At 43.6% G+C, this 24626-nt stretch overlaps 1 protein-coding gene across 1 annotated transcript in view; it reads left to right on the top strand.

Moving 5' to 3' along the window:
• The first annotated feature begins 20947 nt into the window (after positions 1-20947).
• Positions 20948-24626, top strand: part of PAPPA (pappalysin 1) — a 370045-nt gene continuing 366366 nt past the window's right edge. Inside the window, exon 1 of the mRNA XM_044306571.1 lies at positions 20948-21502. Coding sequence (XP_044162506.1) covers positions 21094-21502 — 409 coding nt within the window. The 5' untranslated portion in view covers positions 20948-21093. The remainder of the gene's footprint in view (positions 21503-24626) is intronic.

Genomic DNA, 24626 nt, shown 5'->3' with positions numbered 1-24626 from the left:
AAGGTGAGTGTGGATATTTCCCACTATATTAATTTGTTTGGCTAAACAATATTACCCTATTGTCCGCTCCTTTTCTATTTCTTTTTTCCCTCATTCGGAGGGGAATCTAGATCTGTCCTTGATAAAAGACTAAGGGGCCTTAGGCTGGACAGCCGCTTTTTTATGGCGGCCCAGTCAAAGCTCTGCACGGGTCCACATGAGAGCAGCGGCCCTGCTCTAACCACGGCATGTAAAGTGCTGACAGAGGGAGCGGACTCCCTCTGTCTCCCATCGGCACCCCGCAAATGCGATCGCGGGGTGCCGATGTGTGTGAAGGCTGCCTGGGGTCAATGTTAGAATAGCATTGCCATTAAAATGCAATGCACTATAGGGATAGTTCATTGCATTTTAAAAGCAATCAAAAAGCTGTCTGTTATAGTCCCATTGTGGTAAAAAAAAAAAAGTAAAAACATCCCATAAAAAAATTATGTTTTTTTTTTTCATTGAAAATATGCTTTTCAATGAAAGAAATTGCAAAAAAAACCTTCCCCATATGTTTGGCATTGCCACATCCGTAACGACCCGGACTACATGAATATCATGTAAATTATCCCCTACAGTGAACGCCGTAAATAAAAATTTCTTTTAAAAAAAGGGGTTTTGTTGCAAAGAAGTAGTAAAATGTAAAAAAAAAAAACTATATGTATTTGGTATCACTGTAATCGTACTGACCGACAGAACAAAGATATTAAGTTATTTATAACGAAAAATGAACGCTGTAAAATTTATACTGTAGAAACGCAGTGGCAGTATTGTTGTTTTTCCCATCTCCCTCCCAGAAAGAGTTAATAAAAGTTAATAAAAATGTTATGTGTGCCCCAAAATTGTGCCATTAAAAACTACAACTTTTCCTGCAAAAAACAAGCCCTTATAAAGCTATATAGACAGAAAAAAAAAAAAGTTATAGGTCTTGAATAAAGGAAGAAAAACGCTTGGTCTGTAAGGCCCAAAACAGGCTGGTCACTAAGGGGTTAATTATAATATACTCAGTCTGTTTGTTTACCCTGATTCATGGCCTAATTGGTATAATTTACCATTTGTGATGATGCAATTTGCTGTAATTTGTTCCAAGCATCCACAACTATACGTAATCTTGGCAGAGCTAGAGTGACATAACATGACATATACTATATTACGCAAATTTACTAATTGTTATTAAGAAATACATGGTTTTTTGTTCTCCCTTTTGTATAAACATTTAGGATTCATATTTCTGTAGTATGAAGGAAAGGAGGCAAGAGAGGGAGGCACAGATGATTATCATGTTTACTGACGTCTACACCAACCAGACTGTGCATGCAAGCTCTGTATACCAGCTCAGGGTCGTGTAAATGTGTGTAACATAGTAACATGGTTTGTAAGGCTGAAAAAGGACATCTGTCCATTCAGTTCAGTATACTGCAAGGTGATCCAGAGCAAGGGGGGAAAAACTCATGAGGTAGGAGGAAATTTTCCTCACTTTGGGGGACAAATTCCTTACCAAAGGCAATCAGGTAATCAGAATAACTCCCTGGATCAACGACCCTTCTCCAGAAATCTAATAATTATAGCCTGTAATATTATTACACTCCAGAAATACATCCAGGCCCCTCTTGAATTCCTTTATTGTACTCACCATCACCACCTCCTCAGGCAGAGAGTTCCATAGTCTCACTGCTCTTACCATAAAGATTCCTCTTCTATGTTTGTGTACAAACCTTCTTTCCTCCAGACGCAGAGGATGTCCCCTCGTCACAGTCCTGGGGATAAATAGATGATGGAAGAGATCTCTGTACTGACCCCTGATATAGTGATACATAGTTATTAGAACTCCCCTATTTTTATTAAACTAAATAACCCTAATTTTGACAATCTTTCTGGGTACTGTAGTCCACCCATTCCAGTTATTACTTTAGTTGCCCTCCTCTTAACTCTCTCCAGCTCTGCTATGTCTGTCTTATTCACAGGAGCCCAGAACTGTACACAGTACTCCATGTGTGGTCTGACTAATGATTTGTAAAGTGACAGGACTATGTTCTCACCACAGGCATCTATGCCCCTTTTGATGCAACCCATTATCTTATTGGCCTTGGCAGTAGCTGCCTGACACTGGTTTCTACAGTTAAGTTTGCTGTCCACTAAAATTTCTAAGTCCTTTTCCATGTCAGTGTTACCCAGTGTTTTACCATTTAGTATGTACAGATGACTTGCATTATTCCTTCTCATGTGCATAACTTTACATCTATCGTTTGCTACTTCTCTGCCCAAGCCTCCAATCTATCCAGATTAAGAATGAGCAAATCAATTCGTAACTAAATGGATTCAATACGAATTTCACAAAATTTTGTCCGACAAACAAATCCAAAGCTTTTCAGGTTCACTTCAGACAAATCCATTAAAACGGTGTGCAGCGCCATTATACTGCGGAATAAACCAAATGGAAAGAGAAGGATGCTCAAATGACCCTGAGAGAAAGTGGGGGTGGAGCTTGACCTGATTGGCTCAGGGTCTAAAAAAACAACCTCATCAGCCTATCAGGGGTGGCAGCAGCCTGTGAAGAGTGAGCAGGCATCATTCTGTGTTAGGCTATTAATAAGGGAGGGTGGGTCTATGCAGTATCTGACAGAAAACAATCTTACACAGTATACAGTGGCCCAAAATCATCTCTTCTAGTGTCACAGGGACAGTGTAAGGACAGAATAGAAACAGATCATTTTGTAGAATACTAGGGTCTGTTTAGGATAAGCAGTTTTCAGGGAATGAGAGGCTGAGGGGCCGGCTGGGGCACAGTCAGTGCTAAATAATACAGCTACTGCAGAACCTTACCCTAGCAGTTCTGCGCCAGAAAACCAGCCACCTACAAGAAGAGAGACAGCAGTTTTTTTTCCCCCCAATTTTTTTTTAATATTATTTCCAGCACAGCACCCCAATACCATTCTGCTGCTGAGCAATTGCACACTTTTATTTCTGCGCTTTATAGCACAAGCAATTTAAGGCAACAGCGTCAATGTTATACGTGAATTTAGATGAAATTACACCATAGAAATGTTATTGGTTGCCCTGAATTGTTTTATTGTTTTACATTGGTGTTGTGGGCAGGAGATTAAACACATTATAAGTTTTCGGCTGCTGCAGGACCTCATAGCAGTTTTGTTTTACAAAACCATCTGCCTACAAGAGAATAATACATGTTTTTTTTTCTCATTTAAAGAGAGACAGCACAGCGCCCCAAAAGCATTCTGCTGCTGAGCAATTGTACTTTTTTTTTTTATATTTCAGTGCATTATATATGTCCAGAGTTATTAAACACTCTGCATTAAACAGAATTTTACAGCAAAAAGGTCATTGTTATGCAAATACCATACAAAATCTTTATTTTGTCTATTTGTGACACACAAAGGACACAGTATATAAATCTTACATTGGCCTTTCCTACATTGTTATATTGGTGCTGTTGATGGGGGATAACCTATATCCTCATTAAAAGTTTAAAACGTATGTTTTACAGTAGAGAAAGGTTTTGTTTTTAAATGCAAATAACACAGTAGACAAATCTTACCAGTGCCAATACTTCATTATTTCCAAAGTAAATTGTTAATAGCAGTGTTCACTGTGTTTGTAGAAGGGGAATGATATTTAATTGTGCCTCTGTCTTTAGGTTACAGACAACACACTAGCATATACTGTATGCTATAACTGTTCTGTACTTTGTGTGACTGTTACTTTTAATATGGGAAAATTGTGAGTTATTATTTGACCTCTTATAAAAATGTCTGGAAAACGGATAAGTACAAAACTAAATACCCATGCCTTGTCATCCGAGAGTCAGAATGCATTTATTTGCAGCCCCAGCCATCTGGACAGTAATAGTAGTGGCACTTTTAGCCACAGTAATGGCAGTCATGGCAAATCTGCTTCTATTATGGTCAGCTTGGCAACTGGTGATACTGTTTATGCTGTGGGCATAGGCTCAAAATGCACCAAAACTGCTCCAAGCTCAGCTGCTGCTAACTCTGTGAGAACAACTCTCATATGGTGTTTTTTCTCCATAAGGTTGGCACACAAAACCAATGCCATATGCAAGATCTGCAGGATTAAAATTAGCCATATGCGTTCAAACACAAACATACGTACCAGAGCTCGACTGCAGCACATGAGACTGCATCACTGCATCCTTTGGGAAAATAGAACTGGCCAACATTCCGAATCAGAACAAGTCTGTTCTTCTTCTCCTGGTCTTCTTTGTGGCAGCCAGCCCATATCCCAAAGCAATACAGTGTCCTTGTCATCCTCATCAGCCTCCCCTTCTACTCCCCTTCTGTGTGGCCATGAGAAAACTAATATTGACCAGAAATGAGCTTGTCTACTAGCTGAACCCCTACCTGGCCAAGTTGCTGGTGGTGCAGTTACTGACGTACCACTTAGTTGTGGTAACAGTGGAGCAGTTCACCGAAATGTCAATCTTCTGCTCATTTGTATTCAAAACAATTGTTTAAAATTGCAGTTCTCACTGTGCAGCAAGGTGAAGCACGATCTGTTAATTGGAGGGACAGTACATGTCTTTCTCAGCCCACTGGTTCAATGTTTTTTGTAGCAGCAGTGAAGCAGCTTCCCAACAACAAGGTCTAGTCTTATTGACACCTCCACATTTGTGTTGGTCTGTTTCCTACACCAGGTGCTTATCCAATTCCTCCAGCATCTTCTCCATGGACACCATCCCCAACAGCAGCAGGGCAAAGCATGGCTCCCAGTCCCCTTCCATACTAACACATGTGTAAGCCGTAAATCTTTTTATCATGTACCTGGCCACCTCATTTGTTGTTTTGAGGTCAGGCAGTGGCAGCTCCTTGGAGAAGCCCACCCTGTAGCTGTTTGAGATCCATATGAAGAAACTCCCATGAAGGAGGAGGATGCAGAGCTGCCAATAGAAGAGGAGGTCGAAGGTGGAGGAACCAAGCGATGATGAAAAATTAAATTTGGCTGCTTCGAAACTTCGTCCCAAAGAGCATTCCTTTATACACGTAGTAGGCACAATGATGGGGAATGGTGTTTGGTCCCCTTCTCTCCCCCAATCATTGAACCCCTCAGATGCTGCGTTCATCACTACAAATTAGCCTTTTCAGGGCTTAATCAGGGTAATTTTTTTTTTATAAATACTCACGTTATACATTTGCTCACATAGAGGCTGTCATGGCCATCTTGATTGAAGACACCAATTGAAATCTCACGCAGTGACGTGATGGCATCATCACGCTGGTCGGGCATAGTGATGTCGTGATGGCCTGGCGAGGCATAGTGATTTTGTGAGTATGTTTTATTTTTTTACCACCATTTCAGGAAAAATAGATTCGATACCACGAAGTGTGAGGAAATTGGGCATTGCGGCGAATAAAAATTTTCCTAAAATTTTGATTGAAGTCAGTTTGTTTGGATTTGATTCCCCCAATCTTGCCGTGATACTCAATCGTCTCAAACAATTGGCTCCTTGTGCACCCTGACTTACGTATTGAGAGGCGTATCATTCATATCAAGTAGTCTGATGGTTACTGGATAGCCATGCTTTTACACCCTCTCTATCAAAGCAAAATGGGGGAATGTTTTCCTTCTGCAGAAAAGGAGGACAAATTACAAAACAAAACTAAATGTAGAGGAGGAAAGCCTGGGAACGCAAGATCACCCATCAGCCAGCCATTCTGCAGATAGCCATCCTCTGTGATGTCGCAGCCCTATAAAACTTTCATACTGTGAAATCTAATTTTCCATTTTCCTGTGAGCTGGGCATAGGGAGAGACAGGACAAGCCCTCATGTACTAGAGGCAGTATTGCTGAAAATGATTAATAGAAGCATGCCAACCAATACCATCGACTCTACACACCTTAAGGGGGGTCGGGTGTTAATGATTGCTATCCTCATCTTTTGTTAGCTTTACTTCCTAGAAAAGTCAGCAAGATGCAGAGAGAGGAGAAGCTGGATGTTCCTGATGACATATTGTCATCAATATTAGGGCAGGAAACCGCTGGGTTTGGAGAAGTGGGTATGCATATTGTGCCCCCGCCAAACCCCATACCAGCAACAGCCATTGTTTAAGGGGGCCGCGGGGCCATTAAAAATGAAGACCAACTTTACAGTGTGGTCTTCATTATTAAATGAAAGGCAGTTGCAGGCTAATTGGCTGCACAGCCGCTCCGTGTGGCTATATGCTAAGGCAGATTGGCTTGGGTATACCTGATTTATAACGATTTGTGCCAAATTATTTTATAGCAAATCAAACTTCTTGGGTAACTTCACTCATCTCTAGCTAAGATACAGTGCTTTGAACCCCCCCCCCCCCCCCCCCCACTTGACTTTTTTGTGTTTTGGTGCCTCACAAGCTAGAATTAACATGGATTGTTTGAGGGTTTGCATCATTTAATTTGCAGAACATTCCCACAACTTTGAAGATGTTTTTTTTTTTGTGAAGCAAACAACAAATAGGACAAAATAACTAAAAAAAATTTAACTTAAGGCTGTAACGTAAAAAAAACGCAAAAAAAGTCAAGGGGGTGAATACTTTTGCAAGGCACTGTATATGACATCACTTCCTACCTACTCATAGAAACTGATTAGTCTTACAGGACTGATCCCTCATGAAGCCATGCTGATGCGGCGTTATACGCTTATTTTTAGCGTACTCCAGGATAGCATTTCTTAGAAAACCTTCAGTCTACCCATGCCCCTGTATTTCTGTCTGCATAATGTTATGTAAGGTAGCTAAACAGAAGTGATTTAAAATTGTGTAAGGGCTTATGCTAATGGTGTTTTACATTTCTGTGTTGCATGGATCCATAATAGAGCAAACATAGCCTGCTGTGGGTCCATACTTTACCATACACACGTCTGTAAGTGTTTTGCTGTCCGCAAATTGGGGATCTGCAAAACACGGTTACCAGCCATATGCGTTCCACATTTTGCGGACCGCACATGGATCCATAATAGAGCAAACATAGCCTGCTGTGGGACCATACACACGTCTGTAAGTGTTTTGCAGTCCGCAAATTGGGGATCTGCAAAACACGGTTACCAGCCATATGCGTTCCACATTTTGCGGACGCACATGGATCCATAATAGAGCAAACATAGCCTGCTGTGGGTCCATACTTTACCATTCACACGTCTGTAAGTGTTTTGCAGTCCGCAAATTGGGGATCCGCAAAACACGGTTACCAGCCATATGCGTTCCACATTTTGCGGACCGCACATTAATGGCCCTATGATAGAAATGCCTATTCTTGTCTGCAGACAAGACTAGGATATGCTCTATCTTTTTTGCCGGGCTCCGTGAACGTAACTACGGATGCGGACAGCACACTGTGTGCTGTCCACATCTTTTGACGGCCCCATTGAAATGAATGGGTCCACACCCATTATGTAAAATTTCAGAACGGATGTGTATGCATAACTACGGATGTGTAAATGGACCTTTAGTCTCACTAGTGTGTATTGTACTATATTTCGGATTCCTGGTATTCTGACTTTTGGATTGTCCCTGACCTTGCTCCTGACTGTTGAACATTTCTCTGACATTATCTCCTGGCGCTGACCTTGCGGTGTGCTCTTCTTCACTTTGGGGGCCAAGTACTAGAGAGATAGGTGTGGGTCTCAGAGTTGGGACGCGCACTTGATATTGGTGGCATATCCTAGTGACATACTAGAAATTGTTAGATGGGCCAACCCCTTTAACCTCTTCAGGACATAGGGCGTACAGGTACGCCCTTATGTCCTGGTACTTAAGGACACAGGGCGGGCGGCGATCGGAACCCCGTGCCTGCTCAAATCATTGAGCAGGCACCTGGGGCAAATGCGCCGGGGGGTCCTGTGACCCCCCCCCCATGTATGCGATCACAGAAAACCGCAGGTCAATTCAGACCTGCGGTTTTCTGCATTTCCGAGTTATTCGGGTCTCTGAAGACCTGATAACCCGGAACAGGATGGTGATGGTGGTGTGATTTCACCCCACCAATCACCATCCAGCAATCATGAGAGGTAATGGTGACATCACCTCTCAGGATCACCTCTGATTGGTTGGTGGGCGGGCCGACGGATATTCAAAAGATGCAAGAGCTCCTCTCCTCCTCCTTTTGTGTTCCGGAGCCGGAGGAGAGAGGAGCTGCCTGCACGTCGTCGTCCATCGCTGCCAGCATCACCCCATCTGTGCCCCCAGGACCCGATCTGTGCCCCAGCACCCCCCATCTATCCAGCAGGTACATAGGGAAAGCATAGGGAAAGTTTGGGTTAGGCAGGGAAAATAAAGGGAAAGTTAGTTTGGTAAACTTTTATTGCATAACCCTAAGTTAGGGTACCTGGGGTCCACAGCACAGCTGTGTGACCCTAGACCCCCCAGAGGTGCTGCCGCTTGATCCCCCCTTCGCACACCCCACCGCTGATCAACTTCGGACAGTTGATCAGCGGTTTTGAAATTTTGTTTTCAAATTTTTTTCCCTTTTTTTATTTATTTTTTATTTATTTTTTCTGTTAGTTTTAGGGTGTGTTCGTGAACACCCGTGCCCCCACACACACGCACACCAAATCAAGATTTACACACACGCACATACACACGCAGACACACACTCCCCTATGGCCCGCCGGATGTTCTCGGCCGAGGAGGCATACGCCCAGCTTGCCTCTGACTCCGAGAGTCCCAGTGAGGACGAGGATGACCCCACATTCCTGTTGTCATCCGCGTCCTCCTCATCATCTAGCGATGATGATGAGCCCCCAAGGCGGCGGAGGCGCCGCCAGGCGGAGCAAGGGGACCGCCCTGTTAGGGACCCTGTGGCCCAGCCTAGTATGAGCAGGTCTGGGGCTTGTACTGGTTTCCCGGCCCACCAGTTAAATCCACCGGAGCACCCTGCCGGTGAACTTGTCTGGTGTAGCCCAGAGCAATACGAGCCCGTGATTCCTGATTTTGTAGGCCAATCAGGAATCCAGATTTCCACAGTGGGCTACACTGAATATTACTTTTTTTGTCATTTTTTTAGTGACCCACTGGTAAATCTGATGGTGGAGCAGACGAACCTGTACGCCCAACAGTTCGTCGCTCAACACCCAGGCTCCTTTTTGGCCAGGCCCGGTCAGTGCAGCAGAAATGAGGACATTTTGGGGCCTCGTGCTGCATATGGGCCTGGTCAAGAAACCCAGTGTCAGGCTGTACTGGAGCGGGGACGTCCTATACCAGACCCCACTTTACTGTACGGCCATGATAAGCTCCCGGTTTGAGGCCACCCGGAAATGTCTGCATTATTCAGATAATGCAGCATGTCCCCCCCGAGGTGATCCTACCCATGACCGTCTGTATAAGATATGGCCGGTCATTGATCACTTTGGGGCCAAATTCATGGAGACCTATGTACCTGGAAGGGAGGTCGCGGTTGATTAGTCTCTCATTGCGTTCAAGGGGAGACTAATTTTCCGCCAGTATGTGCCCTCCAAGCGGGCGAGGTATGGCGTGAAGCTATACAAAATTTGTGAGAGTACCTCAGGGTACACTTACAAATTTCGTGTATACGAGGGGCGAGATTCCCGGATTCAACCCCCAGAATGTCCCCCCACTCTGGGTGTTACTGGGAAACTTGTGTGGGACCTTATGTGCCCACTGCTGGATAAGGGTTACCACCTGTACGTGGATAACTTTTATACCAGTATCCCCTTGTTCCAGTCCCTTGCCGCCAGATCTCCATGTCCGCTTGTAGGACCGTGCGGAAAAATCAACGCGGCCTCCCTGCCCACCCCCTCCAGGTACCTATCCCCAGGGGTGAGACCCGTACCCTTACCACTGGAAACCTGTTGCTGGTCAGGTATAAGGACAAGAGGGATGTCCTTATGCTGTCCACAATTCATGGTAATGGCATCACCCCTGTCCCTGTGCGAGGTACCGCGGCAACGGTCCTCAAGCCCGATTGTATCGTCAACTACAATCGGTATATGGGAAGAGTTGATCTCTCTGATCAAATCCTCAAGCCATATAACGCCATGCGCAAATCCCGGGCATGGTACAAAAAAGTTGTGGTCTACTTGGTACAGGTTGCCATGTACAACTCTTTTGTGCTGTCCCGGAGTGCTGGCAACACAGGGACATTCCTCCAGTTCTATGAGGCAGTCCTCAATGCCCTAATCTTTTCGGACTGGGAAAGAGCAGGCCGGAGTACCTCGGGAACTGTAGGCGCCAGGATCATCCCTGGCCAACACTTTCCAGGTGTGGTCCCCCATACTGGAAAGAAGGGACAAACCCAAAAAAAGTGCAGAGTGTGTCGCAGGAGGGAGATACAGAAGGACACCACTACTCAGTGTGACACGTGCCCCGATCATCCGGGCCTCTGCATTGACGGTTGCTTCAGGGAGTATCACACTTCCATGGAGTACTACATTTATATCCCAATTTAGCACTGACATCGGATAAAAAAACAGGTTCTCAGACTTGAGACACCCAAAAAAACTAAAATAATTTATTAAAAGTAGACATATTAGGTATTGCCGTGTCGTTAATAATCTCCTCTATAAAAAATACCCCATGACCTAATCCCACAGATTAACACGGTCCAGAAAAAAAAGGTGCAAAAAAAGATTTTTTTTTGTCACCTTACATAATAAAAAGTTTAATAGCAAGCGATCAAAGTCATATATCTCCAAAATAGTGCCAATAAAACCGTCCTCTGATCCCACAAAAAATGAGCCCCCACATAAGATAATTGGATAAAAAAAAAAAAAATGACTCAGACTTTAGAGATACCCCAAAAAAATTTTTGTATCAAAAAAGATAATATAGTCTAAAACCTAAATAAATGTTAAAAAAGTTGACTTATTAGGTATCGCTGCATCCGTAAGAATCTCCTCTATAAAAATACCCCATGACCCAACCCCCCAGATTAACACGGTCCAAAAAAATAAAAAATAAAAACGGTGCAAAAAAAATTTTGGGGTCACCTTACATAACAAAAAGTTTAATAGCAAGCAATCAAAAAGTCATATAGCCCCCAAAATAGTGCCAATAAAACCGTCCGCTCATCCCGCAAAAAATTAGCCCCCCACATAAGATAATTGGCTAAAAAAAAAAAAAAATGACACTTAGGCCTCGTTCACACTTCAGTGTTTGGTCAGTGATTTCCATCAGTGATTTGTGAGCCAAAACCAGGTGCAACTCTAAACACAGAACAGGAGCAGATCTTTCCCTTTTACCTCATGTCTGTGAAGGCTCCACTTCTGGTTTTGGCTCACAAATCACTGATGAAAATCACTGACCAAACACAAGTGTGAATAAGGCCTTAGACTTTAGAGACTTATTAGGTATTGCCGCGTCCGTAAGAATCTCCTCTATAAAAATATCCCATGACCTAACCCCCCAGATTAACACGGTCAAAAAAACTACACCCCTCAAGGTATTCAAAACTGATTATACAAACTTTATTAACCCTTTAAGTGTTCCTCAACAGTTAATGGCAAATGGAGATGAAATTTCAGAATTTCTATTTTTGGTAACCTTGCCTCACAAAAATTTAATATAGATCAACCAAAAATCATATGTACCCTAAAAATAGTCCCCCAAAAAATGCCACCTTATCCTGTAGTTTCCAAAATGGGGTCACTTTTAGGGAGTTTCTACTCCAGGGGTGCATCAGGGGGGTTGAAACAGGACACGGTGTAAATAAACCGGTCCATAATAATCAGCCCTCCAAAAACCAAACAGCGCACCTTTCCCTCTACGCCCCGCTGTGTGGCCGTACAGTAGTTTACGGCCACATATTGGTTGTTTCTGTAAATGGCAGAGTCAGGGCAATAAAGATACAGTCTTGATTGGCTGTTAACCCTTGATTTGTTAGTGGAAAAAATGGGTTAAAATGGAAAATTAGGCAAAAAAATGAAATTTTTAAATTTCATCACAATTTGCCAATAACTCTTGTGCAACACCTAAAGGGTTAACGACGTATGTAAAATCAGTTTTGAATACCTTGACGGGTGTAGTTTCTTATATGGGGTCACTTTTAGGGAGTTTCTACTCCAGGGGTGCATCAGGGCGGTTGAAACAGGACACGGTGTACATAAATCGGTCCATAAAAATCAGCCCTCCAAAAACCAAACGGCGCACCTTTCCCTCTACGCCCCGCTGTGTGGCCGTACAGTAGTTTACGGCCACATATTGGGTGTTTCTGTAAACGGCAGAGTCAGGGCAATAAAGATACAGTCTTGATTGGCTGTTAACCCTTGATTTGTTAGTGGAAAAAATGGGTTAAAATGGAAAATTAGGCAAAAAAATGAAATTTTTAAATTTCATCACAATTTGCCAATAACTCTTGTGCAACACCTAAAGGGTTAACGACGTATGTAAAATCAGTTTTGAATACCTTGACGGGTGTAGTTTCTTATATGGGGTTACTTTTAGGGAGTTTCTACTCCAGGGGTGCATCAGGTCAGTTGAAACAGGACACGGTGTAAATAAATCGGTCCATAAAAATCAGCCCTCCAAAAACCAAACGGCGCACCTTTCCCTCTACGCCCCGCTCGCTGTGTGGCCGTAGAGTAGTTTACGGACACATATTGGGTGTTTCTGTAAACGGCAGAGTCAGGGCAATAAAGATACAGTCTTGTTTGGCTGTTAACCCTTGCTTTGTTACTGGAAAAAATGGGTTAAAATTGAAAATTTGGCAAAAAACTGAAATTTTCAAATTTCATCCCCATTTGCCAATAACTCTTGTGCAACACTTAAAGGGTTAACAACGTATGGGAAATCAGTTTTAAATACCTTGAGGGGTGTAGTTTCTTAGATGGGGTCACTTTTAGGGAGTTTCTACTCCAGGGGTGCATCAGGGGGGTTGAAACAGGACATGGTGTAAATAAACCGGTCCATAAAAATCAGCCCTCCAAAAACCAAATGGTGCACCTTTCCCTCTACGCCCCGCTGTGTGGCCGTACAGTAGTTTACGGCCACATATTGGGTGTTTCTGTAAACGGCAGAGTCAGGGCAATAAAGATACAGTCTTGTTTGGCTGTTAACCCTTGCTTTGTTACTGGAAAAAATGGGTTAAAAATGGAAAAGTAGGCGAAAAAAATGAAATTTTCAAATTTCATCCCAATTTGCCAATAACTCTTGTGCAACACCTAAAGAATTAACAACGTATATAAAATCAGTTTTGAATACCTTGAGGGGTGTAGTTTCTTAGATGGGGTCACTTTTAGGGAGTTTCTACTCCGGGGGTGCATCAGGGGGGTTGAAACAGGACACGGTGTAAATAAACCGGTCCATAAAAATCAGCCCTCCAAAAACCAAACGGCGCACCTTTCCCTCTACGCCCCGCTGTGTGGCCGTACAGTAGTTTACAGCCACATATTGGGTGTTTCTGTAAACGGCAGAGTCAGGGCAATAAAGATACAGTCTTGTTTGGCTGTTAACCTTTGCTTTTTTAGTGGAAAAAATGGGTTAAAAATGGAAAGTTAGGCAAAAAAATGAAATGTTCAAATTTCATCCCCATTTGCCAATAACTCTTGTGCAACACCTAAAGGGTTAATTACGTATGTAAAATCAGTTTTAAATACCTGGAGGGGTGTAGTTTCTTAGATTGGGTCACTTTCAGGGAGTTTCTACTCTAGGGGGGAATCAGGGGGGCTTCAAATGGGACATGGTGTAAATAAACCAGTCCAGCAAAATCTGCCTTCCAAAAACCAAACGGCGCACCTTTCACTCTACACCCCGCTGTGTGGCCGTAGAGTAGTTTACGGCCACATATTGGGTGTTTCTGTAAACGGCAGAGTCAGGGCAATAAAGATACAGTCTTGTTTGGCTGTTAACCCTTGCTTTGTTACTGGAAAAAATGGGTTAAAAATTGAAAATTTGGCGAAAAAAATGAAATTTTCAAATTTCATCCCAATTTGCCAATAGCTCTTGTGCAACACCTAAAGGGTTAATTACGTATGTAACATCAGTTTTGAATACCTGGAGGGGTGTAGTTTCTTAGATGGGGTCACTTTTTTGGAGTTTCTTCTCTAGGGGGGAATCAGGGGGGCTTTCAAATGGGACATGGTGTAAATAAACCAGTCCAGCAAAATCTGCCTTCCAAAAACCAAACGGCGCACCTTTCCCTCTACGCCCCGCTGTGTGGCCGTACAGTAGTTTACGGCCACATATTGGGTGTTTCTGTAAATGGCAGAGTCAGGGCAATAAAGATACAGTCTTGTTTGGCTGTTAACCCTTGCTTTGTTAGTGGAACAAATGGGTTAAAATGGAAAATTAGACAAAAAAATTAAATTCTCAAATTTCATCCCCATTTTCTAATAACTCTTGTGCAACACCTAAAGGGTTAACAACGTATGTCAAATCAGTTTTGAATACCTTGAGGGGTGCAGTTTCTTAGATGGGGCCTCGCAAAATGACTTTAGAACTGTAGTGGTCCCTAATAATTGGGGTTTTGTAAATTTCAGAAAAATTTCTAGATTTGCTTCTAAACTTCTAAGCCTTGTAACATCCCCAAAAAATAAAATATCATTCCCAAAATAATTCAAACATGAAGTAGACATATGGAGAATGTAAAGTCATCACAATTTTTGGGGTATTACTATGTATTACAGAAGTAGAGAAATTGAAACTTGGAAATTAGCAAAATTTTCCAATATTTTATGGAAAAAATTTTATGACGAAAAAACAATCTCAGAATTGCCTGGATAAGTCAAAGCCTTTTAAAGTTATCAGCACTTAAACTGACACTGGTCAGATTTGCAAAAAATGACCTGGTCCTTAAGGTGAAATAAGGCTATGTCCCTAAGAGGTTAAGGGATCAATATGAGGTTTACCTTGAAGCTCACAGGTCTCATTGCAAATCCAGGGCACCTGCCTACCATGTGCCATTTATAATATTGGTATTCGTGTCTATTTACAGTATGTTAGAAAGACTCTTCAGGTACCAAACATAATTGCTACATCTGCACCCTTTATATACCTAGACGTCAAATATATGTTTTTTCAACTTCAATGTTTATGGCATATCCACCCTTAGGGCAACTACCCAGTGTCGGGGTACCTAGGGCCCACAAGTAAAATTTATTTTGGGTGCCCACCATATGGATGCATTCAATATTACCTTCTCTCACAGTAGCAGACAGCAGCAAGGCACTACAAGATGATTAATTTTGGGGGTCCCTGCAACAACTTTAAGAAGGCAGGTCTCTGGGAAAAGAGGTTACTAGCTGGCAGCCTCTGTACCTTCAAATTATCTGAGTATATATATATATATATATATATATATATATACTAGCTGAAGGACCTGGCTTTGCACGGGTATATTTCATCTATTTAATTTAATGTTTTTTTTGTGTCGTTAAAAGATATCGACAGTATACACAATAACAGTGACATCTACATTACCCCGCCCCTTAACAGTGACCTACACAGCCTCCATCCCTTACCAATGACCCCCTCCCCACAGTGCCCCATCTCCTTAAAATGGTACCTCCACAGCAGCCCATCCCCTTAACTTTGACCTTCACAGCAGCCTTCCCCTTTAACAGTGAGTTCCACAGCACCCCACCCCCTTGACAGTGACCTCTAGAGCACCCGCCCCTTAACACTGACTATAGGTTATTGTCCCCTTAACTGTGACCTTGACCATTCGTGGCCCCCTTAACAGAAACCTCCACAGTGACTGTCCCTTTAACAGTGACTGCCACAGTACCCCGCTCCCTTAACAGTGACATCCACAGTGCCCGCCCCTTTAACAGTGACCTCCACAGTGGTCTGCCCCCTTAACAGTAACGTCCACAGCACCCTCCCCTTTAACAGTGACCTCCACAGTGGCCGCCCCTTTATTAGTGACCATTTTTTCAATGCATGGGGCTTGACTTATCGGGACCGGGGGCGGTGTTTTTAAGTCCGTTTTTTTAGGGTGGCCTGGATGGCCACCCTACCTGCCCCTGAACTGTGATCTCCACAGCACTCCGCTCCATTAACAGTGTCATCCACAGCGCCCTGCACCTTTAAAGCTGACCAACAGCAGTGAAGAAAAATGGCTTGGTTATTATGGAAACCTGGTTTAAAACTGTGTGTATGTGGAGACTAAGGGCCTGCGAGCTCCTATTGGCTAATGCATTTTTTGGGAATATCTCAGGAACGGTACGTGCTAGAAAGCTGAGACCCGGTCTAAAACCTTCCCAGAGACCAGTGTGCCAAATTTCGTGATTGTAAATGCGACGGTGTGGATTCCTTTAGCGGACATACATGCAAGCTGAGGTGGACTACATATCCAGGTGGAAACTGAATGGAGAGGTGACTATACATATAAATATAAATTACCTGTCGTCCAGAAGGCATTAAACTAGTGCATATTAGTGAAACCGAAGACTCCTCCAAAATAAAGAGACATGCAGCTGCAGACAGTAGTTTCTAAATTATGGCCCCTTGTGAGTACATTTTAGGGTACTGCTTGGCAGGATCATATGCCTTGGACACAGCTCTGGGAACTCATATCAGCCAAACCACAGGCTCCCGTAGGAAGACACACTCATCTGTAGACAGCTGTTTCTGGGTTCTTGCCCTTCATCAGTACAGAGCAGGGTAGACGCCTATAGGAGCTACGGAATCGATGGAGGAAGCTTGTATATATAAATGGATTTCATTATCATGGATGAATTAGATATCACCACACTCTACAGCTTCTGTAGCTAATGCCTCCTACTGTTCAATAATATATCTTATAATATAAACTTTTAGCCACCTGCAGACTTCCAAAGGAACTACTGCTGTGATAGCCTGGGATTCTTCAACCTGACCCAGCCTATGACAGCTAAGGAACGGCTTCTCCAATCACTGCGCCGTTCAAGCCCCGAAAGTGCAGTGCCAGAGGAAAGCAACAATTGACCATGGTATCTAACTGGTTAAATTTCTGCTATCGGTGTTATCACTGATCACAGGCATTAGCCTTGGGTGTCTGCTGCTTGCTGCTCTGGTGCCTGCTGCAGTTGCAAGAGGGCACCATTTTTAAAGAACGGACCTGAAGGTGTTAATGTAAACACAGGGTTTAAAGTGCTAAAAGATATTCATTTTGTATGTGTTTCAAAAATATACAAATTTCCAATCTTCTTTAGAGATGAGCAAAGTTTGGTAAAATTCGATTCGGCTGCTTTGTGGAATTTAACAAAAATCTCTGCTTCGTCACGAAGTGCATTTCTTTGTACACTGAACAAAAATATACTTTCGGTTTTGCTCCCATTTTGCATGAGCTGAACTCAAAGATCTGAAACATTTTCTACATACACAAAAGACCCATTACTCTCAAATATTGTTCACAAATCTGCCTAAATCTGTGTTAGAGAGCACTTCTCCTTTGCCGAGATAATCCATCCCACCTCACAGGTGTGGCATATCAAGGTGCTGATTAGACAGCATGAATATTGCACAGGTGTGCCTTAGACTGCCCACAATAAAAGGTCACTCTGAAATGTGCAGTTTGATCACACAGCACAATGGCACAGATGTCGCAACGTTTGAGGGAGCGTGCAATTGGCATGCTGACTGCAGGAACGTCTACCAGAGCTGTTGCCCGTGCAATGAATGTTCATTTCTCTACCATAAGCCTTCTCCAAAAGCGTTTCAGAGAATTTGGCAGTACATCCAACCGGCCTCACAACCGCAGACCACGTGTAACCACACCAGCCCAGGACCTCCACATCCAGGATGTTCACCTCCATAATCCTCTGAGACCAGCCACCCGGACAGCTGCAGCAACAATCGGTTTGCATAACCAAAGAATTTATGCACAAACTGTCAGAAACCGTCTCAGGGAAGCTCATCTCCATGCTCGTCGTCCTCATCGGGGTCTGGACCTGACTGCAGTTCGTGAGCGGGCAAATACTCACATTCGATGACGTCTGGCACGTTGGAGAGGCGTTCTGTTCACAGATGAGTCCCGGTTTTCACTGTTCAGGGCAGATGGCAGACAGCGTGTGTGGCGTTGTGTGGGTGAGCGGTATGCAGACGTGAAGGTTGCGGATCGAGTGGCCCATGGTGGCGGTGGGGTTATGGTATGGGCAGGCATATGTTATGGACAACGAACACAGGTGCATTTTATTGATGGCATTTTGAATGCACAGAGATACCGTGACGAGATCCTGAAGCCCACTGCTGTGCCATTCATCCACGACCATCACCTCATGTTGCAGCATGGTAATGCACAGCCTCATATTGCCGTGTACACAATTCCTGGAAGCTGAAAACATCCCAGTTCTTGCATGGCCATCATACTCACTGGACATGTCACCCACTGAGCATGTTTGGGATGCTCTGTATCGGCGTATACGACAGCAGTGTTCCAGTTCCTGCCAATATTCTGCAACTTCGCACAGATATTGAAGAGGAGTGGACCAACATTCCACAGGTCACAATCAACAACCTGATCAACTCTATGTGACGCACTGCCTGAGGCTATGGTGGCCACAACAGATACTGACTGGTTTTCTGACATCCCCCCCCCAGTAAGGCAAAACTGTGCACATTTCAGAGTGACCTTTTATTGTGGGCAGTCCAAGGCACACCTGTGCAATATTCATGCTGTCTAATCAGCACCTTGATATGCCACACCTGTGAGGTGCAATGGATTATCTTGGCAAAGGAGAAGTGCTCACTAACACAGATTTAGACAGAATTGTGAACAATATTTGAGAGTAATGGGTCTTTTGTGTATGTAGAAAATGTTTCAGAATGTTTTGCTCCCATTTTGCATGAGCTGAACTCAATTCAGCTCATGCAAAATGGGAGCAAAACCGAACGTGTTGTGTTTATATTTTTGTTCAGTCTCAGTAGTGGGTGAAATGACAGGAGCGGAGATTGCATCTCTCCCCATGATTGTATCCCTCAGCTGCGCGTTTATTTGATACATTTTTTAAAAGTTCCTGATCTATTTGCTTGCAATGGGCTGGGTCTGGTGCGAAATCTCGGTGGGCCGCGTATTGATTTCATATATCACCGCGCACAGGATTTTGGCCGAGATCTTCAAGCAAGATGGCTGTGGGCGGCCCATTGTGAACAAATAGAGCATGTATTATTTTTTAGTTTTTTTTACACTATTTGAGGTTACATTGATTCGCTACTGCGAAGTACGAGGAAATTCAGCTTCGCATCAAATTTATCCTGAAATTTGGATCTTCAATTTGCTCATCCCTATTCCTCACCAGTTTCCAAATTTGGGCGTTACTCTCACTGAAGATAATAAGTGAAATGATGATTACACACGTGCACAGCTGGCTAGAAGAGAGGACCCACCTGTGTGTCCATCACATGACCAGAGCAGGTTTTGTACCACCTGGATGGGATGCTCCCATCCAATGACAGCAAGCAGAGATCTTGAAAACGGCGAGGAATTGACACATCAAGTATATTGCTAAATTGTACAACTTTATATCATTATATGAAGCAACCTTAATTTACCAAAACTGTAGCTACATTTCATATAGAAAACATATTGCTGTCTTCATATCCATTTTCCCCATAAAAGGTGATGTAATCTGCGACCGAAACTCCGACCTAGATGTGAACAGAGACTTAACCAATGCAAAAAAAAAAGAAACAAATAAAAAAAGAATAACTAAGTTTGACCACCACCTCCAAACAATATAAAATAAATTACAGGTGCAAAATCAGCAGCAGAGCCCACAGCCTAACATCTCATATTTCTACCATAACAGTTTTATCCTTGATTCAGATTAAGGGACTTTTAATCCCACCCCATGTAACAACCTTCAGCCCAAACTGAATATTGACTCCCCTTATTTATGAAGTCCTACTGTTTGCTGATCCCACTTGGTAAGGCTATGAAGCCTGACAATCAATTCCCTATTTGGCCATTAGGGGGAGCTGCGGAGATCACTTTATGAGTGAGAATAGAATACAAGCATGAGTTAAAAAGGAAGAAAAAAAAAAACGTCCCACTCTAGGAAAAAAAATACAGATCTACAAAACGGCAAGCAGGGGAGCATAGTACCTGTGCTGCAAACACAGAAGACTGGGACAACACTTCTCATACAGACCCAACATTTTTTATTTTTTTGGGGGGTGGGAGGTTATTATTTTTTTTTTCTTTCTCATAATTACTTCTTTGCTTTTTTTTTCCTGGCACAACATCAAATAAGATAAGTCCACACAATCAGTCCGAGCCTGATCTGGACGAAGGTAATCACTTTCTTCACCCTATGGGACCCTCTGCCTACTACAAGTGAACTGGAAGAAGAGGGGTAAACTCGGGGAGGGGGGTCATGGAAGTTTAAAGAACCTAAAAAAGTAAGGGGGGGGGGGGAGAGGAAGGATAAAGAATGTTATTTGCAGAAAAGAATCAAGTTTCAGGACTCTGTAAGAGGGCATGAGGAGTGTGCACACATCTCCAGCAGTAGTAGTAGCTTTTCCTCCCAGCCAGGAGAAGGAGGGGGAGCAGAGGAACCAGGAATGTGTGCTGTGGACAGGGATGAGCATGAAAAGTGGGGAGAGAGCAGGAAAAGAGGGGACACTGCCTGCTCACATCTCTGCTGCCTGAAGGGATGGGATGTGTGAGGAGAAGCAGAGGAAGAAGAGGCAAGTCAAGTCCTCCTCACCATCCTCAGCCTGCCCTGGATCCTCATTGATCAGACATGATCCTTGCAGTTTAATAGGAATAATCCAGTGGGGAATGGGAAGGTGGAGCACCCTTGAGTAGATTAGCATATTCTTGTTTACTCATCCTAGGAGGGGGCTTCTCTTTCATTTTGTAAGGAGGAGAGAGGAGGGGGCTAAGGGGACAGTGTGGGCTTAAAGCTTAGAAAGAAGGCAAAAAATGTTCAGCTGAAGCATCCTTTTGAGGGGGGGGGGAGGACTCAGCATCTCATTGTGGGATATTAGAGGGGGGGGGGGGGTGTTCCTCAATTCTATGTCTAAAGATAAGAAAACTAGTAGGATCTACTGGATGAGGAGATCAGGACACCTTGTTTGGTGATTCCCAGATCCTGCAGCAGGACAAGTGCCCAGCCAGGAGGATAGCGCCCAAAGCTGGCAGATCGGGAGAGAAGAGTGGGGTGCAGGGGGGGAAGAGTTGGAGATGCTGCTCTGGACTTTCCTGTTGCCTCTCGGGCTCCTCTGTGCAGCCTTGGCAAGTGCCTCACAGTGCGGGATGGAGGAGCGTTCACAGCGGGCGCGGAGGACGGTGCGGAAGAGCCGCAGTCTGCGCAGCGTCCAGGAGGGCTCCTGCGCTACCAGCCTTGCCCGAGGCCGCCGGTCCCTCTCCAGCCTAGAGCACCTGAGACTCTATCATCATCGTCATCATCATCATCAGCGAGAGGGGCATGAAGGTGCTGCGGAGTTCCTGCCCCCCGGGAGAGCTCTCTATTTCACCGGGCACGGGGACCAGCTGCGCCTCAAGGCGGATAATGAGCTGCCAGGGGACACTTTCACCTTACAATTTTGGCTCAGAGCCGAGGGAGGGCAGAGGTCCCCAGCAGTTATTGCAGGTAAGTGCCCCATGTTGTAAATGATGACAGCAAGTGTTGTGTTTGCCAGAAGCTCTCAGTATCTCCTATTATTATTATGTATTTGATATATATTATTATCATAATTCCATTTCTGACTGCACATAATACTTTCAAAGCGTCCCACAAGCAAAGTAATCATAACCATGTGGACAATTTTGTACCAGATTGATCTTCTCCAGTAAATCCATGACCAGCATGTTCTACCTCACCATAAATTATCTTCCACAACTGGTCGCAATGACGTCATTATAATTGATTGCATGGAACGATTATCTTTTCCAATGACGTCTCTATGTCACGTGTAAACATTTGACCCTTGCGCTACGTAAAAGTCGAAACCTCTCGCTGCAGCAGCAACTTCTCCAGATCATTTTTGCCAAGACTTTTAAAGTATGACCTCACTTATAAGTACAGGAAATATAGCAGTGAGAGGTTTATGCCTATGGTAGTGCCCGCAGAGGGCTGCTGAATCTTTAGGTCTCTGAGGATGACAGGGTTGACCTCATCTCTACATGTGAGGATCAAGCCAATACCTTGAGGCAATTGTCTGCTTGTATCTTGGCCAAAAATGTGTGATCACCCTTTAGTTTAGAAGACCAAGATCCAATGTATCCTATGGGCTGAAAAGTTTCATCTCAACTGAAAGGCAGGTGCAGAAAGCTTCTTGTAAGAGCTCAGGGAAAGGAACCTTCTCAGTCAGCTTTATGTTAGGGATGGAGGACATAAAATCACAGGCGGGCAACTTTCTAACCCTGGAAATTTGATGAGACTTTTGCAGTAATTTGGGGGAATGTCTGGAATGCTGAACTTTTTCAGAGGGTCTGTTTTGGTCGCAGTCCCTCCAGCCTGTGTGGTAATGTAGTTTGTAGCTCTGCAGTGACTACACCGCTCTCAGGAAATGCAGGTGGATAGACTGTTTGAGCACGACTGCCACTGAAACGTGGAGACATTAACGCTGGCCCCAGACATAATGATCACATCATTTTTGATCATCGCATGAAATTAACCTTAAGTGTCTCATAAATATAACAATTATTCCAGAAGATGCCAGCAATGTGCTCACACTTCCCCATGTGCTGACTGCGAGCCTCATGACAGACTGCCAAATACAGGTCACCATTATCAATCTGAGTCTCTAGATTTCAGTAGATCTTCTCTGAGGGTTGGTATCGTGGAACTGTGTCATTCAGGTTGATATTGGTGGTGTCATGAGATCATTGTCTGTGGTCCATGCTTACATTAGCTGTAATGATGCTGTGGAGAACTTTAGGCAACGTGCTGGACAAGAATAGGAGATCCCGATGAAAGACGATCTTTTATGTCAGTGATTAGTAAAACCAAAACACGATTACTTCATCTTTGATGTTCTGCTAATTTCATGTGAGGGGAGAAGAATGTGCGTAGACTACAGAGATGGGACTGTTATTCTATTTACTATATAAACATACAGGCGTCGTGTGTACACTGGCAAACACACACCTCTGAGCGGGTCCCTGCTTAGAAAATGCGGCTGGAGGAGGTGTGAGAAGGGAAATCCTGGATGTGACATAGAAAAGGCAACTTATAGCCTCCATTCATGAGAAACGAGCTTGCAGTTTGTACTGTTTTGATGTTTCCATTGCATTGAAGTGTTTGCCCTTAAGTCCGACAGGTCTGAACAATATGATTGCTGTTAGTCCTGTGACAGACGGGTAAAAGTGAATGCTGTCATTTAGCTAATATGGACATCATTCCTCCTGTCTTATTGGGTTGTACTTTAATCAGGCATCTCAGGTATGTCTAGATGGAACGTAAAAGCTGAGGGAAATCCACAATGTTTTACAGGATCAGATTTTAAGAAATTTCCACGAAAAAAAAAAAACGGCAGTATAAATTGACCTTTGGTGCAGATTTTAGGTCCATAGTTTTGCTTAGATATTCTGCCGAGGCTTTGACGCTTTGCGACGCACAGGTTTTAGTCAAATAACTTTGACCTAAAATCCTCAAAAAATCCCGTAAACCACAATGAGATGTTTCTGATGCAAATGACGTCCTATGACCCTGAATGATCATGTCTGAGGCCGAATGAAACCTTTACACCTCATCACCACTACTACTACTAAATCATGAACTCACGAGGCCAAGATAATGCCCATGAATGATGCCGACCTCTTTGTTGATTTATAGCAGTAATACATCTCTACTATTATGTCATGGGAAATATCATTTCAAAATCTTAAAAGATGGATTTTTATTAGATGTATTGGGATACTTTGTGCCAAGACGTAGGTGAATATTTGTACAGCTATGTGGCTGCTATGGGTGGTGCTCCTGTGCGGTTGGTGAAGTTATGATGTGGGGGAAGGGACGCCTTACCTCATGAGGGTATGTTCCACTATGATGACCCACTTGTATAAGCATAGCCAGGCTTAGCAGCATGAATAAACACATGGTTTTCTTCCAAGAGGCTTTTACTTGGAGTCACTTTTGGCAGCACCGGAGATTTACAATAGTAATGTAAATATGACCATACATTTCCCGTTAGGGCACCATGTTAGATATGTAGATACTTCTCTTCTGCCCGTTATTCTTTTCTGTTAATTTGGACCATATTTAACAGCTACCAACTTACTTTGTAAAGCAAGAATTTTGTTTTTGTGAAGTTGAGTTCGGCAGTTGGGATAATTATAATTGTTGTCAGCTGTACTTTGGCACAGATTTGGTCAGAATGTAGAAGCTGAACTCAGATGATCTCAAGTGTCTGCTATGTATTATCTGAGAAGGATTCACAATCTGAACGCGACTTGGGTGAGAAAGTGATTAGTCTAAGGATAATTTGCTCATTCTGTCTCACTGACTGTATGCATATCGCCAAGATTGTAAATGGACTACCGCGAGGAGCTGTCACTGCGTCATGGAACCCTGTCAGTACATGGAGGACTTGGATTCTTTTGCAGTAAGACCCGTGCTGTAAGGTTCCCCAGGCCGCTCTAGACTCATTGACAGTGAGAATAAAGCATACTGTATAGGATTTTGGTTCCCCATCTGCTTAAAGGTTCATCTTAGCATTTGTCATTGCTGCCGTAGCTGAAGATAGAGAGTAGAGTGACGTAAGCTTCCTTGG

This window comes from Bufo gargarizans, chromosome 9, assembly GCF_014858855.1.
Source record: "Bufo gargarizans isolate SCDJY-AF-19 chromosome 9, ASM1485885v1, whole genome shotgun sequence".
Classification (NCBI taxonomy): domain Eukaryota; kingdom Metazoa; phylum Chordata; class Amphibia; order Anura; family Bufonidae; genus Bufo; species Bufo gargarizans.
The sequence above is the reverse complement of the archived record's forward strand: the minus strand, read 5'-3'. Positions and strand labels throughout refer to the sequence as shown.